At 37.5% G+C, this 17750-nt stretch overlaps 1 protein-coding gene across 13 annotated transcripts in view; it reads right to left on the bottom strand.

Moving 5' to 3' along the window:
• The window catches only part of ARHGAP21 (Rho GTPase activating protein 21), a 135033-nt gene that overhangs the window by 28464 nt on the left and 88819 nt on the right, over positions 1-17750 (bottom strand). For 9 of the 13 annotated variants that reach the window (XR_004177158.1, XR_004177159.1, XR_004177160.1 and 6 more), the window contains exons 7-9: positions 17142-17196; positions 9944-9973; positions 6701-8597 (exon numbers count right to left, since the gene is read on the bottom strand). Coding sequence is in view for 10 of the 13 variants with exons in the window: in XM_031652703.1 (XP_031508563.1) it covers positions 6701-8597; positions 9944-9973; positions 17142-17196 (1982 nt within the window). In the remaining 3 variants the exon portion in view is untranslated. The remainder of the gene's footprint in view (positions 1-6700; positions 8598-9943; positions 9974-17141; positions 17197-17750) is intronic. The other 4 variants (XM_031652705.1, XM_031652702.1, XM_031652707.1 and 1 more) reach the window with 1 other exon arrangement.

The following is a 17750-nucleotide window of genomic DNA, read 5'->3' as shown; positions in this document are numbered from 1 at the left end:
ATTAGCCAGGCATGGTGGCGCACGCTGGTAATTCCAGCTGCTCAGGAGGCTGAGGCAAGAGAATCGCTTGAACCTGGGAGGTGGAGGCTTAATGAACTGAGATTGTGCCACTGCACTCCAACCTGGGCAACAGAGTGAGACTCCATGTCAAAAAAGAAAAGGAAAAAAAACCTCACTCTTGATGTCATCACTTGGGTATTTAGATCCAGCCATGCATGGAACCAGGTCTACCACAGAAGTTCTTCTCTGTGAGCTAACATTACTTCTTGGCATGAGCTAATTTGAAATAATTGCCCTGTCCCTGGAACCAAGAGAATTATGATGAACATAAATGTGGCGGGCAATGCGTTTCTACCACCCTGACAAATGTGCATGTCTTCTCAGAACACCCAGTGTCCACTGGTACAGGTTAGGGCACAGAGCAAAAAAAAAAGTCCCTTCTAAGATGAGCTGAGTTATGAGGAATGTTTCTCACAGCTTATCATAATTACAAAGAAGCATATAATTAATGTACTTTATATTTTATAATTATAGTTGACAAGAGTTTTATGTAACTCGGTGAAATTATCAGAATTTTCAGCATAGACCATGGCAGAATAATCAGTTCCCTGACATAATCCTGCTGTTTTATTTCACCTCTGCTACGAAGTAGTATTCCTACCCTCTCCCCAAATTACAGCATAATAATTTAAGGAATATTAACACTATTACTTATTTTAATGACAGAGTAAACTGTATATTGCAAAGACAGGGGTGAATTTGTATAAGTTGAAAGAAATGGCAACTAACCTGAAATTATATATGCGGTTCCAAAATAGCAACAGCATGTATATCTTTTTTACTAAAATATGGAAATTGAATAAACTGTCTCTGTTCCAACTCCTACCAGAAGAGACATACCTCAAGCAAAATACACTTAAAATCTTGATTTTTCCTCATCCTTAGGGAAAAGGAGAGGAAATACAGCTAATGGATCCTGTGTCTTAAAAATAAATTCAGGCCGGGTGCAGTGGCTCACACCTGTAATCCCAGCACTTTGGGAGGCCCAGGCGGGTGGATCACGAGGTCAGGATATCGGGACCACCCTGGCTAACACGGTGAAACCCCATCTCTACTAAAAATACAAAAAATTAGCCAGGCGTGGTGGCGGGCACCTGTAGTTCCAGCTACTCGGGAGGCTGAGGTAGGAGAATGGTGTGAACCCGGGAGGTGGAGCTTGCAATGAGCCGAGATCACACCGCTGCACTCCAGCCTGGGCAACAGAACGAGACTCCGTTTCAAAAATAAATAAATAAATAAATAAATAAATTCAGATGTGACAAATATCCTTTCTTTTTACTTGCCTTCTGAGATATACACTCAATTTAAATCAAAGGAGGTGAATGGCTAAAGTTAAATGATCTTATTAACAGTCAAGCATAAGCTCCTTCGTTCAAGTAACAACGTATTAATCTTTGGTAATGCCACTTTTTTGGTATTTTTTTTTTAAATCAGAGTTAAGCCCAATGAAATAAAGACATCCTGAAAAATCGAACTCCTTAGGCAAATTTAAATTAGCCCCATTAACACCAATTACTGAACATCAGGTAAAAGAGCTGATAAAAATGGCATGCTGGAGCTGGAACTCCATTTACATTACATTTAAAAGGCCTGGAGAAAGAATGTTTAAAAATGATGCTAATATATTCACATGGCCTTCTCATCTTTGACCCAGCAACAGACCTTGAGGCTCACTAAACATTTTTCACTAATTATAAATAAAATTTTTGAAGCAATAAGTCCTGTTTTATATGAACTGGTGAGGGGTGCCCATCACCTAGTTCAAATATTCCCAATTTTTACAATAATTAAGCTCATTATCATAACTGGAATTCAGTTTTCTAATTAAGACCAAGTTTCTTTAATGGTCAGTTCTGTGAACATGGATTTAAATTAACATTTGGCTTTTTGAAAGTCATTTGGAGATTTGGCTATCTTAATAACCAAAAGGTCAATGCTGTATCTCCCTATTAGATAGAAATGATTTTACAGTGGTTAGGAAGGGGAGTATTTTGAATAAATTCCCTATTTATGTTTGCCATAGCAAGATGGCAGTCAGTGCTGACGATGAGGGAGTGGAGTTATAAATCCAAGAGGAACTACTATGAAGTAGGTATCTGAAAGGGAGGTGACAAAATCAGAGTAAAAGCAGGGATGTGTGTGATATGGGCAGCTCGTCTACAAGAAAGCAGGCACCAGTGAGCAGAGCAATGGCTCTAAATTTACAAAGGGCAAGTGGAAGGATCACATCTAGATTTGCCACGGTTAACAGGTTACAATTACTTGGCTGAAGTTTTGCAGTCCCATAGACCAAAGATAACTAAACCTTTAAGATCTGGGGGTGAGGGTGTGTGTCCACGGGCCCACGCACAAGCATGTGTGTATGAAAAATGATCCAGCTTGCCAGCTGACATGCTGCAACAATTTCAACAAATTCAACATTTACTTAGAAATTTAATAAATATCAGGTCACCAATTTCACTAATCTATCTTGAAAATTATTCTCAATTCGAGTACACAGAAAAGCAGCGAGAGAGTAGAAATGTGGATGACTGAGTAGGGAAGTCACGAGACCTGGTGTGTTTCACTTTGCAAAAGCCACTTAACTTTTTTGGATATTACATTCACCACCTATAAAACAAAGAAGTTGGACTTGGATGGTGAGAAGGGCCAATTCTAGTTCAAATGGCCAACAGTTACAAATCCACTAAAGGGGCAGAATTACCTATTTAATTTATGTAAACATATAAAATATTTTTAGGTTTTTATAAACCAGGCATTTGTTAGAGGGCTTCTGAGATTTGGGTCTATTTTCAACATTAAAGGAACTAGGTGAAAAGGCTCCAAAGTCTATTTTAGTGAAACAATTTCACAGTTTGTAAGAGCTAGGTTTTGGGAGGGCACCGTGGCTCATGCCTGTAATCCCAGCACTTTGGGAGGCTGAGGCAGGCGGATCACCTGAGATCAGGAGTTCGACACCAGCTTGGTCAACATGGTGAAACCCCGTTTCTACTAAAAATACAAAAATTAGCCGGGTGTGGTGGCACACGCCTGTAATCCCAGCTACTTGGGAGACTGAGGTGGGGGAATCGCTTCAACGTGGAAGGCAGAGGTTGCAGTGAGCCAAGATCATGCCACTGCACTCCAGGCTGGGTGACAGAGTAAGACTCCATCTCACAAAAAAAAAAAAAAAAAAAAAAAAAAAAGAGCTAGGTTTAAAAAAACATATTTCCCTAAATAAGCATAGCAATAGCAATCTATAAAGTGTGCTACAAAGAAATTTAAAGTGTTTCAGAATAAAAGCTAATGTGGCCGAGTGTGGTAGCTCATGCCTGTAATCCCAGCACTTTGGGAGGCTGAGGCGGGCGGACCACCTGAGGTCAGGAGTTTGAGACCAACCTGGCTAACATGGTGAAACCCCGTTTCTACTAAAAATAAAAAAAATTAGCTGGGCATAGTGGCGCGTGCCTGTAATCCCAGCTGCTTGGGAGGCTGAGGCAGGAGAATCACTTGAACCCGGGAGGCGGAGCTTGCAGTGAGCCGACAGCGTGTCATTGTACTCCAGTTCAGGCAATGAAAGTGAAATTCCATCTCAAAAACAAACAAAAAACTAATGGTACTACCAAAGAAAAGATAAAAGAGCATATAAAATTATTTACTGGTGGAACATTTTTGTTAACCAACTTAACACTTCTAAATCATCTTGATATGGCAGTGCCAATAAGGCTGTGACCATCAAATTCAATTTAACCTAGGCTAACCCTCACTGAGCACACACACAGCCAACGTTGGGGTAAGACGGAGTAGTCTTAGAGATATGACAAAAGCATGAAGAAAGAAAGTGAAGATGAAACCCTGGGTGTGGGTAACAGTCACAGTGTTTTTGTATTACTAGTAATGAGGAGTATAAATCAGAGAAGTGTAGGAAGTCAGGATTTTAGAACACACTGCAGTATCTGCTACTCACCATAGGATTACTCATGAACAGCTCACATTGTTATGGTTTGTGTTTACTTATAAAAGAAGTTGAAATTTATTTTCAGGACTTACTATGTAGCTTTATAAAGTGGGGGGGGGGTGGGAACAGTAAACAAAATACTGTTAATGAGTAATATTTCAAATTTAAAAACAAAATGTATTCATTTTGTATGCCTGTATGCCTCCTAGAACCTTAGTATATAGGAGGGGTCCCCAACTCCTGCACTGCAGACTGGTACTGGTCCATGGCCCATTAGTAACTGGGCCGTACAGCAGGAGGTGAGCAGTTGCGGGAGGGAGACAAAAGTCAAATAAGATAGGAACTAGAGAGTACTTTTATTCTTAGTAAATAAAATGATTTATTTTCATCAATCTATATGTATACAGAATTATACAAATCTTTATTTTCTATTTTAGCCAAAGTCCCCTCTTTAATAACATAATTAACTCTTTATTTCTATACTTCATAACTAGGAAGAAATATTAACAGATATATCCAGCACTTTTTTTTTAATACTCCAGTGTAATCTAATTATATTTTTGTTATTATGCAGGAAGAAAATATGATGCCACTGTTCTGATAAGATCGCACAGGCCAGTGAAACACAGCTACAGGTTGTAGGATTTTTTACATTTTAAAACCTCATAAAACAATCATTCGCCATCAGTTGCTTTCTATAAAATATCTATTCTAGATGATGTATAAGATTCCATCTATGACAGGAGTCTACTATTTGCTGAGTTTGGCCTTAGGGGTATACATATGAATATGGGTACAATTTAGGTTGGGATTCCCTACAACATTGACAACTTGAATATATCCTATTTATAAAAACACATAAGCTGTGTGGAACTTTTTAAAAAAGCTTTTAGTGTCACCTATCCAATTAAGTGTTTTCTTAAATATTTTTAAAGCTATCAATAGCTTTACAATTGATAGCTTTAAAAATGTTTCCATAGAAAAGAAACAACAGTCCTCAACAGCTTTAAAAATGTTCCCATAGAAAAGAAAAACTCAACTGGTACTCAAAGAGAAGCATATTATACTGTAAAATGATGGAGAACTCTTTTCATAAACCCACTGGGCACCAGGGGAATAGAAGTATAGGCCTTGGCTGGTGGAAAAAGAGAAGGAAAAAAGCCCCTGCATCGCGCGCCTCCAGGGGGCGCTCTTCACAGGCATTCTACCTACACAGCACCCTCCCTGGAGCTGTGCTCTGCGATGAGGCTGAATGAGGCAAACCTAGACACCCTGTCTCTATCACTTACTGTGCGATTTTAAAGAAGTTATTTAGCCTCTCTATTCCTTAAATTTCTCACTTATAAAATGAAGATAATATTAAGGACATAAGTCATCACCCGTTAGCAGATGTTTTAGAGCTGCACAGTCATTATGATGAGAACTGTCTTGTTGTTTTGCTATACATTTAACCAGCATTTCAAAATTCTTTCAGCCATTATCTCAACAAATACTTACTGAGTGCATTCTTTATGCCACACAGTGTTCTAGGCATTAGGGACACAAAAGTGAACCAAAGATTTAAAATTTCTGCTCTCATGTAGTTTATGTTTTAGTTCTACTGAGAAACATGTAACAACAACAACAACAAAAAAAAACCATGTCAAGTGGAAACAGTAATACGAAGATAACTAAAAAAGCTTAAGGAGAGAATGTCAGTTTCTGTGTCTGTGCGTGGGATACCTGTTTTAAATAGGTGAGTCACAAAGGCTGCTTGGATAAGATCTTTGAGCAGAGACCCAAATGTTATGAGGAAGTCAGAGGCTTGTGACTATCTGTGGAATGTGTTCCAGGGTTGGAAACCAGCTGTACCCGTCCCTGTAGCAAGGCACGCCTGACAGCAAGGAGGCTGGCGAGGCTGTAGATGGGATGCATATGGAAGACTGTGATAAGAGACCACGAGGCAGGACCTCTCTGACCCCATCAGAGAGGGAGCTGCGAGGCAGACCATGGAGGGCCTTTCAGACCACAGGATTTTGCATGCTATTTTGGGTGAGATGGATGGGAAGAAAACAGAGGGTTCTGCACAGAGGAGTGGTGTGATCTAATTGACATTTATAAAAACATCACACTGGCTGCTGTATGGAGAACAGATCTGGGGTGGGAGTGAGCAGACAGAAGACTCAACAGGACGGGTGCCAGCAACTGTGGCACACGCTTATAATTTAAGTAACTTCTCTAAATCTATTCTAGGATTTATAGTATGGCAAACTAACTTGACAATGAAGAGGTCTTTTCTCTCAGTACACGTTAAATTTACAAAGAAATATGCTTTAGAAAGTAAAATCACCGTTTACATGAAAGGTTGGTAACTAATTATCAAAACTGTTCCACTTGGTTTTTGATTCACATGAATCAACAATTAGGTACAATTTGCTTTGCTGATTTCCTTAATCTCAGGAATTTGTCTCATCAAAATAAAAACTTGAAATGGGTACTACGTACATGAAATTTTTTTTTTTTTAAAAAAAAGGAAAATTGGTACTAGAAATAACCTTTAAAGAGGATAAAAGCTCTGGTTGAAGCACAGCTTATGAGATTCCCTACAAACATTTTAAAATCACACTGTTAAGATTTCTGTGCCTATTGAACTAGAAATAATACTTTTCTGGAAAGATTTCTTCTACATTTGGCATATTAGCCAATGACTCTAAATAAGCTCACCTATAAATGGGATGGAAGCCAAGGAATCGCCAGGTGGACTGGTACTCGAGGCTTTTCTTTCCTCCATTCTTTTTATGTGGACCTCTCGACGTGCATCATTGGGCAGCCAGCAGGTAGTGTCTGACCCAGTCTCCTGGTCATTTACTGCCAAGATGTAAGACTGATGCCTTAAAGGCTGTGGTGTCTGGCGTCCAGATGGAGGTTTTTCCCTTAGGATGACAGCTTCTTTATTATCTAAAGTATCTGATTGCTCAATTTCAGCCTCTTGTAAACTTAAATCTTGATTCCTTTGACTGATGGGTAGTTCTAAATCTGAAGTACCGGCGTTTTCACTCGATTGAGTGGCAGGCTTGGCAGAGGCTCCAGATAAAGAGGGGGATTTCCCAGTCTCCACTTGCTGATTGGGGGTGCTGTCAGTCCTTACCCATGTCTGCTGATTCAACAGACTATTCTGATGCAAGTGATTTACTGGTCTTTGGTCTTTGATAGAAACAAATGATTTCTGGCTAAATGATGGTTTTGTGACATGCGTTGAAGGAGCTTTCAGAGAATTACTTCGGACTTTCACAAGAGGTGACCTGTCTGGTGAAATACCCCGAGGCAGTGACATTCCACAAGTAGTCTGAAAATTTCTGTTTGACTGCAGTGCTTTTAGATCTGGTGGAATTTTTTTCAACTGTGACACAGATCCCACTCCTCTACCACTCAATCGCCTGTTATCAGAATTAACAACACTTGGAGCCACAGTAAAAGTGGAACCTCGAAAAGATTTATGAATTTCTTGCTGCCTAGGTCTTTCATAAATACCTCGTCTATCATCCTGTTCAGTAAACCCACTCCACTTGTAAGTCTGTTTTTTCTCTCCATTGGAATCAGGTATTGGAGTTCCAGAACTGACATTTTCTAAGGTTTCATCCTGTCCCTCAATATAATCCCATGAACGAGTTCTATGATTACTAAAACTAACAGATGGAGACGTCAGTGCTCCTTGAGATGCACTTCTTGGACAATACTTCATTAGCACAGAGTCTTCCAGTCTTTCTTGGGACACACTGCGTTGCCGTATCTGGACAGACTGGGGCACTCGATCATGAGAGGTGCTTCGACGTCGTCCCTGCAAAGTAGTGCGGTTGGGGACGACCTGGTTATAATCCGTCGTGCTTTGAGATGCTGCTCTTAAACTATCTAATCTTTCTTGTATTGTCCGACAACCTATGTGCAATCGTCTGTTATCAATATACTCTTTGTAAGTTTTATAGTTTTTCCAGTCTATGTGCTGATGGGAATTCGGCGAATAGTGATTAACAGATACAGAGGGAGCCTCCACAGCTTGAGATCTGCTGCTTGAGATTCCATCAGAATGTCCACTGTAATTTCCAGATTTAAGTAAAATTCCAGAAGGTTCCAATGATCTGGAGCCTGCAGTCTGATGAATTAGATGAGTGGTGGGAATTGATAATGGTGGTGATGTGGTTCTTGACACTGTTTTTAAAGAGGTCTGCTCATTCACACCATACCTCACTTCTTCAGTTCTATGTGAAGGACCTGCATGGTTGTTTCTATTGGATAACAAATCTACAACCTTCTCAGAAGGCACAATGACAGTCCTTACACTTTCATTGCAAACACACACTGCTGTGTTTGATTTTGCAACATCTGTTGGTGATGGAGGCACTTGTATTTCCATTCTATAGGCCCTGCCAGGTTGTGTCAGTACTGGTGTACTGGTTTGCTGTTTGCTCAATGATGAGTCAGGAGGAGATATTTCAACTGGCTGTGCCATGGCTGACGGGGCAGATGGCAGCCAGGGATAGCAGATTGGTGGAGGTTCAGGTATATTGCGGGCATTGCCACTATAAGCTTCGTTGCCTTTCAGGTAGGCATCTTGAGAATATGCCTGTATAGAAATGAGAGAAAGGTGTCACTGGAAATTCACAAAAAGAATAATAATTTCCATTTTTACAGTTCACTATTTTATCTGACTATGCCCTACCTCGTTCCTGAGTGACATTCACTATAGCATGCATGCAAACACAACATAAGGGTACTCTACAAATCTAGAAAGAGCTAGTCTCTCAGAAATCAAATACATTGTAGAATCTGCAACACATACAAATTACAATCACCTCTTTGCTCAAAACATGTGAAACTCATAAATTTCTACCCAACCAATTAGATGTACCCATATTGCTTCTAAAATTCTCCCCATTCAAGCCTTCTGATTTTTCAGCAGTCGACAGGTTAAATGGCTGCCAAATAAATCCCAGTAAAGGAAGATTTATTTTGCCAGAGAAAAGGTGAAAATATTAAAAATCTTAAATGCATTTTAAGTACTACTACTATCATAAATTAAATCTAATTTATTTGAAGCATCTTGTCAACCATTATAGAGTCCCTGAGAATAATCCATTTTGACTAACTAAGCCCATCAGCAGCCATGCTAAGTATTTTAATATTTAAAGTAAGAGAATATGCAAGTTTAAGAAATAAAGCACACACAATAAAGGCACAAAAATATGAAAAAAGGTAACTCATCGTTCTGTATATAATTTATACTTTTATTTTAAGCTAATGCAAAAGTATATCGTACAAATTTATTTGGTCTCTTTTACTTATTATGAGGAGACATTTCTCTATTACCAACAGGCAGGCATGCAGGTCAAATTGTTTTTTATCAACTATTTGTAAAATTATTCAGCAATATTTTTAAAGCCTTAAGAATAACAGAAATTAACTATAGAGACTTTACAAAACAGAGCTCATCAGTGCAACACAGGGGCTATGTTCAGCATCTGAGACAGGTGTGGTAACGCATCTTCCCCTAATCAAAACAAGCTTAACTCAAGACTATCAGCATATCTTGTCTTTGCATTCGACAGCTTGCAAAGCTCAAGTGCAGCCACAAACATAACAGCAAAGTTATGGGACAGGAAGAGGGTGAGATACTTAAAAAAAAAAGAAATATATATATATATTTTTTTCACACACACATACACTGATGCAGGTAAATATTACACTGTAGCATCAGTTATGTACAGGATACAAAAAAAAAAAACCAAACATAAAAATAAAAAATAAGGATGGAAAACCATCTATCACAAACACATTCTGCAAATTAGTAAGATTAACATGATAGAGGGACTTCTCTAAGCAAACTGAACAGTTTTTAATAGATTGGCTTATTACAAATCTCTACAAAACATGACTTAAAAAGCAAGGAAATGGCTACTGTGCATTTCTTACCAGTGCTGTGACATCCTTTGTAAATTGTAGCTAGCAGAAAATAGGAAAACATAGTAGAAGCTGCTTACTGATATAAAGACAAAATCATGTTGTCATATTGATGCTGGAAACGGCAAGCTAAAAATACATCTATACTTGTTTCTCTGGAAGGTACCAAGAGAGGTAAAGGGCAGTGAAGCATAAAGAATAACTCCAGTATTCTTCTGAACATCTTTTTCTCAAGCTTTTATCTGATTCTTGTTTGATGTGTCTACCATTCTTGAAAGCAAAATACATCTGGTGACATGCATTCCTAACAAATATTTTCTTCAATATGCACTGCTGTCTGATAACATGCTACAAAGCTTCCCTCCACAAGAGCAACAGTGATGTCTCTCATTTCCCCCGAGCTTCTTCCATCTCTGCTTCCAGATGACGAAACGAATGCTCTATTATGCATTTAAAATAGTACAACCTCCTCCTTCCCCAGTAAATCAGAGCATAACCACAAGCTGTCAGCAGACTGCAGCTGCCTTTACACTAAGATTCAGGGGGAAAATGACTTTTATTAAGTAAGTTTCACTCAAAAATTAAGATCTTTCAACACTGTGCCTTTTGTACTATTGTATTAGTTTGCAAAAATAACTACTGGATACACATAAAAATATTACTTCCAGAATAATTCTTGTTAACCTATAATAAACATTATAGAACACAGACTAGAATGCAGTGAGAAATTAAAGCTAGGCATATAAAAGAAAACATGTCTACATAATATTTTTATGGCATGAATACTGTTAATCCAAACATGCAGTTTGGGTATGTGCATTGACACACCAAGTCTATCTTTTCCATGCTGATTAGAATCCATACCAATACTTTTCTGCAATAGGAAAATTGTGTCTGGATGAGAAAATACTGTGCTATCTGGTAACAGCATTTCCCACAGTGTCCTTGTGTAATTTTATTATATACCACCTGAAAAGGAGGATGGGGGAGAGGAGGTCCCCACGGTCAATGATGTAGAGTCACTTGGCAAGCTTTTTGATTTCTCAAAACCACTATGACATTAACGTACATTGTGAAAATCGAAGGGAAAATATAAACTTATTCACTATGGAGGCCATTTTTTTCCCAGAGGTTTTAACAAAACTAGAATATCTACTTGTGTAATGCTATTCTAGAACTAGTATTTTAAAAATAACTCCTTTAATCAAATTTGGGAAGAAATATTGTTTAGTAATAGAAGTATGCGGCTGGAACTATTAAAACTTGGGAATATTTTACATACTTCAGACATCTCTAATATTTCTGTATGGCAATTCTAAATGCTAAATAGTGTGCAATACAGTCACAGGTCCCCGCTTCTGAGTTATCGCAAGGGGTCCTGAAATCCATACACGTGCATGAACAGTGAACATCTCACACATGCAGTACTATTATCTAATGTAAGCAATATGGTTGAGATAATAAAATACGGATTCATTCAAGAACATTTTTCACAAAATGTACATTGTGAAACTTCAAAGTACAAACTTACTCACTAGGAACCTATTTTTTTCCGCAGAGGAAAAATAATTAGAATATCTGCTTGAGAAATGCTCTTCTAAAACTTTTTTTTTTTTTGAGACTGAGTCTCACTCTGTTGTCCAGGCTGGAGTGCAGTGGTGCAATCTTGGCTCACTGCAACCTGTGCCTCCCGGGTTCAAGCGATTCTCCTGCCTCAGCCTCCCAAGTAGCTGGGATTACAGGCATGAGCCACCAAGCCCAGCTAATTTTTGTATTTTTAGTGGAGGTGGGGTTTCACCATGTTGGCCAGGTTGGTCTCGAACTCCTGACCTCAAGTGATCCACCTGCCTCAGACTCCCAAAGTGCCAGGATTACAGGTGTGAGCCACCATGCCCGGGTAGAACTAACGTTTTAAAGATATGTCCTTTATTCAAATTTGAGGAGGAATATTATTTTTGAAACCAATGTCATAAGAATTACATATTCAGTATGAACAATTTTGAGTTTTAGTTAGGTTTTAAGCCCAAATGGATACTTTACAATATATGTAGGTGTTTTGGTAGAAATAGACATTTAATTTTTTCCCAATTGACTAGCTCTTGTGAATTCAACAGAATATGACAAAACATTTTTAGCCATTTTTTCCATTCAGCTTTTTTGTATATCACTTCACATTCCTTCTTGAGCTTTCTTTACCCTTGTACTTAAGTATTACGCCTTATAGGAGTTTAAATAGCTTGTATTTTAAAACTGAAGCCTTCTCTAATGAAAACAGAATAGTGGCAGCCCTGTTTTGCCTATTAGATACAAAAAGCTCTAAAAAAGCGGGGGAAGAGGAAGAGGAAGGAAATAAGAAAGATGACCCAAAGAATTCTTCCTTTGGAATTAGAACGCTAAAGGGTATGTTAAATACAACTTAATACTAACAGCCTGGATCTTGATTATATGTACAGTGCCTAATAGTAACTAAATAATCCTAAAATAATCTTCTAGTTCATTTTTTACAGTCACATCAAAATCACCATGACCATACCTATGATACTGTGTATTAAATGGTAAACAAAACAGAGGAAAAAAAAAAAAAAACCCTGAAGAATAAAAAAGGTGGTAAGATTAAAATTCCTGCCTTTCAATTCATCTTTAACAGGTTATTAATTTAATGCCATTACCTATGATAAAAGCAAGAATAACTTCATGTTTGTTGGTAGATGCCAACCATGCCAGCGTAGGGAATGGGAGAAGGGGATGGTATAGATGGAGAAGGACTTTCTTTTTATTATACCTTTCTGCGTTATTTCAAATATCTTCAACCAGCACATGCTATTCTTGTAATTATTTAAAAACAGATTTTAAAAAAATTACAAAGTAAACTGCTGCTAACTTGCAAAATATGAAAGAACCCTCCAGAATCATACTCTTGCTTCCCTTACTCTAGGCCGGACCACCTAGATATACACTTGACAAATGGCTAATCTTAAATAGGATATTATACTGATTATAAAACACATGAAATGCTTATTTTAAAAGTAATTCTAATAAACCTCAAGAAATACTTAGTTTAAATTACATTTTTCAACTTATGTCACATATCCATAGAGCAACAAAAAAGAAAACTGGACTCAGAACCCCAAGGTTCACGTTAGAATAACAGTTCCGATACCAACTGGCAGGGTGACTTATGGTAAAGCCACCTAAACAATTCATCTCCACTCAACAGCAGTATAGGACTGTGATTTAGAGTACAGGCTTTCATCTCAGACCTGCCCGAGTTCAAATCCTTATACCATTTGCTTTCTTCCTTATTATACCAGACACGCTGTTTAACTTTGCTGTGTTTAACATAGAACAGCGTAAAGTAGGTTTAAAATGTCATGGCCAAATATTAGACATACCCAAGAATCTCCAGAGTTACAAAAACCGATTAACTTAAAATTTAATTTTTGAGTCAATGGAGTCAAATGCTTAACAAAATATCTTGGGTGATGAACCAAGAGGAATGCCCCGATCTAGTTCTCCTACCACTATTTCACTCAGGGAAGTGTTCTCTTTGGTCAGTGCTGTGGTCTGAATGTTTGTGTGTTCTCCTCCCCCAATTTGTACGTTGACACCTAATCACCAATGTGAATGAGTTAGGAGATGCAGCCTCTGGGAGATGATTGGGTCATGAGGGTAGACCTCATGTATGAAATTAGTCACCTTATAAAAGAGACCACAGAGAGCTGTGTCAGCCCTTCCACCAAGTGAAGACACAGTGAAAAGGTACTATCTGTGAGAAAATGGGCCCTCATCAGACACCAAGTCTACCTGAGCCTTGACCTTGGGCTTCTGAGCCTTCAGAATGTGAGAAATAAATTTGTTTATAGTCCATCCAGTCTAAAGTATTTTGTTACAGCAGCAGCCTAAATAGACTGAGAGTCAGGATCACTGTTTAGGTGACTGGATTGGTGTGGCTATTTCATTCATGCATAGGTGACATTTAATGGGGAAACAAAACCATTTTGGTTTTTGAAAATAAAATAAAAAACTTTTTTATTTTGCAATAAATACGAACCTGCCTAAGATACTGGAGTCTAAAATATTACAACAAAATACTGTCAAAATGATTAAAATGAATGTAATACTATTCATATTGTTAAGCTAGAAAATATATGCTGGTTTAGAAAATGAGGCTGCCAAGCACAGGATGACTATTACTAGCAGTAGTTTAAAAACAGAAATGAATTATTCTTAATTTTACTTCATGGTTTTCAACATTCTGTCATTGTCATCCACGAATTATGAAACCTATAATCATATACCTGTCCTTACATGAGTCAAGTTTTAAGCCAAATTAAATTTTCCAGGCCACCTCTCAAAGGCAAGCAGTACACTTCTAAAATAATTTGGTCTGTATATCACTTCAGGAAAAGAGAAAAAACCTCCATGCACTACCCAATCCTGTTGCCCAGGCAAACATATACAACCTACAAGTGTTTCCATGGGCAAATGATTTTTACGGTGGCTGTAAAAATGTTCACATTACCCATTGCTTTTCTTTACGATAAATTTTCAACCTCATGGGAACAAATACATCTTTAAAAGCACATAGTTTGAATAACAAATTTAAGGTCTGCATAAGTACTTCTGAAGACCGCTTAAAGAACATTTTAACTCTGGAATATATGTCAGAGACAGAGAATTATATACTCCTTTGATTTCTTAATGAATTACACTACATTCAAATATGAATTAAGGATAGGTTTAAAAGTAGGGTTTTCTTTTATGATTAAAGGCGTGTGCTTTTATTTCTTAATGATTATGGTAATTCAAATACCATGTTTTAAAAATACATTTTATGTTACAGTATACCAGAACTCTTTACTGCTGAGCCTTGAAGATCTGTATGCTCATGTTATTTACTAAACTGGTTTTTCTCTGTTTCTGGGATACTTTATATTTTACTTTTACTTTAGATTTACTTAAATAAAATATAACAAGACGGACTATTCTAGAACATGAATGAGTAACAGAAAAAAACTAATTTTTCTTTAAGTAACCTATTTTTCGATTAATCACATCATTACAAAATTATTCCTTCCATTGCATGAAGTGGTTTGCTGCTCTTCATCAATCACACTGCAGGATATCATGGCGATTCTGCATTTAATTGCTTCCTTGCCAGCCATTCTGTGAAATGAGCACTGTTCCAAGAGCCATCCAACCAGTGCCTTCACCTTGGCAAGGAAAGGGTCTACTGAAGATCAGAGAACAGTTCAGTTTCGGAAGCTGATCCTGTCTTCAAGCCTTCAGATTGCAAGGAGGAAGCCAGGTAAATCCTTCGCTACCATTATACATCATCTCCTTTGTAAGAAGAGCACTAGAGAAGAATTCCCTATTTATTTCTAGTCTAGTGATTTTCACAGCCATTCGGGTCTGTGGTTATGTCTGCTACATGATCACTATGCTGAACTGTCAGGGTAGGAACTCTACAACCACTTTTGCATGCCCAGGAAAATTACTGCAGCTAACTGTACCTGCCTTCCTGAGCCACCCAACTCCAACTGAACTGTGTACTTCAGAAGAGTAATTGTTTTCAGTACTAAGCCATTCCTACATAAAATCTACATGCCTTGAAAACATGGGGTTAATCCCCATGAGTTTCACTTCATTATAGTTTACATGTCAGTGAATGACTCTTTAGGATCAGCTTTAGTGATTTTTTTTGTAAAACATGTTTACAGATTATTTAGGGCCTTTGATGAGCTAAGTTCAAACTACTGCCTTACAAATGAAGAACATTACTATACCATTTCTATTACCATGACAAAGAGTGGATAAAGCTCCCTGCTTTTCTTGAATTTAGCTATAGGTAATAAGAAAAAAATCCAATTATTCACCAAAAAGAATTAAAAATAAATACTTCAGTGGCCACTGCCATTTCCTAGATCTGTTAGTTGTCAAGTATGTTACTTAAAGAGTTTTTCTATTTTATTCTACTGAACTGCAAAATCAATGGAAGGAAAGTATTATTTTATTGAATGAAATATATATGTGTATATATTTATATATGTATGTGTGTATATATATGTGTATATATACATATATACATATATAAAGTAAAGTAAAATATATAAAGTATTATTTTATTGAATGAAATATATGTATATATTTATATGCGTGTGTACATATGTGTATATATACACATATATATACATATAGATAGATAGATTTTTTTTTTTTTTTTTTGAGATGAAGTTTCACTCTTTAGTCCATGCTGGAGTGCAGTGGCACGATTTCGGCTCACTGCAACCTCTGCCTTCCGGTTTCAAGCAATTCTCCTGCCTCAGCCTCCCACGTAGCTGGGATTACAGGTGCCCACCACAAAGCCCAGCTAATTTTTGTATTTTTAGTAGAGATGGGGTTGCACCACGTTGGCCAGGCTAACCTTGAACTCCTGACCTCATGATCTGCCCGCCTTAGCCTCCCAAAGTGCTGGGATTACAGGCGTGAGCCACCGCGCCCAGCCGAAATTTATATTTTTATCATCTTCTTACTTTCAGCAATATTTAAGCTTAATAAATAAGTATTCCATTTATTTCTTTATAAACATCAGAAAACAATTTTAGACTAAATACTAAAGTTTTCAAGTTTCATTTCAAGACTGTAACATATTTTCCCCTTAAGGTGCAGATTCTGTTCATTGTGAACATTTTAGGAATGAATTGATACTACTTACAATACTGCTTGGTGAATTTACAAACAGTAATATCTATTGGAAAATTAGAAAATGGCAATCATAAAATTTGTCCTCATATAAAAAACGAAAATTCTATTTTTTTTTTCTCTGTACATAGTGAGAAGGGGAAAAAAAAAAGATTCTAATTCCTGGGGATATGCACTTGCACTCTGAACTCTTCCTTTAGTCCAAGGATGAACTAGAAGGCAACACTAGGACAAACGCTTTAGGAATCTCATTCTAAATGACAGCAGTAAGAGTTCACTGTAGAATCAACATAACATTTCCATGTCACTCAATTGCAAAAACTTGACAATGGTATTTTTGGTCTGATTTTTGTAAAATGTAAAGAATTCCAGATTCTGTAAGAAGAACTAGAGGGTTTTTAAATTCTAGAATTTTTTTTTAATTCAATCTTTAATACTTCCATCCCAAAAATATTTTCCTAACATTCATGACTGTAAAACAACTCATATATGAATAAATAAAACTTACCACTTGGAGAATGTCTTCATCTTTTGGCATAACACTAAGTTCCAATGTTGTATCACTGAAATTGAATATATATACTATTTTAGGAGAGGTAGAAGTGTATCAAAAGACTTAATGGAAAAACAGTTAACTCAGAAGTATTTTTTAAATTGTTTAAGAGTTTACTTTTGGTATTCTTTTTTTTTTTTTTTTTTTGAGACGGAGTCTCGCTGTGTCGCCCAGGCTGGAGTGCAGTGGCCCGATCTCGGCTCACTGCAAACTCCGCCTCCCTGGTTCACGCCATTCTCCCGCCTCAGCCTCCGAGTAGCTGGGACTACAGGCGTCCGCCACCACGCCCGGCTAGTTTTTTGTATTTTTAGTAGAGACGGGGTTTCACCATGTTAGCCAGGATGGTCTCGATCTCCTGACCTCGTGATCCACCCGCCTGGGCCTCCCAAAGTGCTGGGATTACAGGCTTGAGCCACCGCGCCCGGCCTATTTTTGGTATTCTTACATCTTTATTTTTAAAATCAAATCCTTAGAATGAGAAGAAGTGACCTTTGTATACATAAGTTAACTATACACAAAAGAAGGACGGACCCCTAGCATGTTTGTGCTATTCATTATCAGTAA

The sequence above is a fragment of the Papio anubis genome, chromosome 11 (genome assembly GCF_008728515.1).
Source record: "Papio anubis isolate 15944 chromosome 11, Panubis1.0, whole genome shotgun sequence".
Classification (NCBI taxonomy): domain Eukaryota; kingdom Metazoa; phylum Chordata; class Mammalia; order Primates; family Cercopithecidae; genus Papio; species Papio anubis.
Note: the sequence above shows the minus strand (reverse complement) of the source record. Positions and strands in the feature narration are given on the sequence as shown.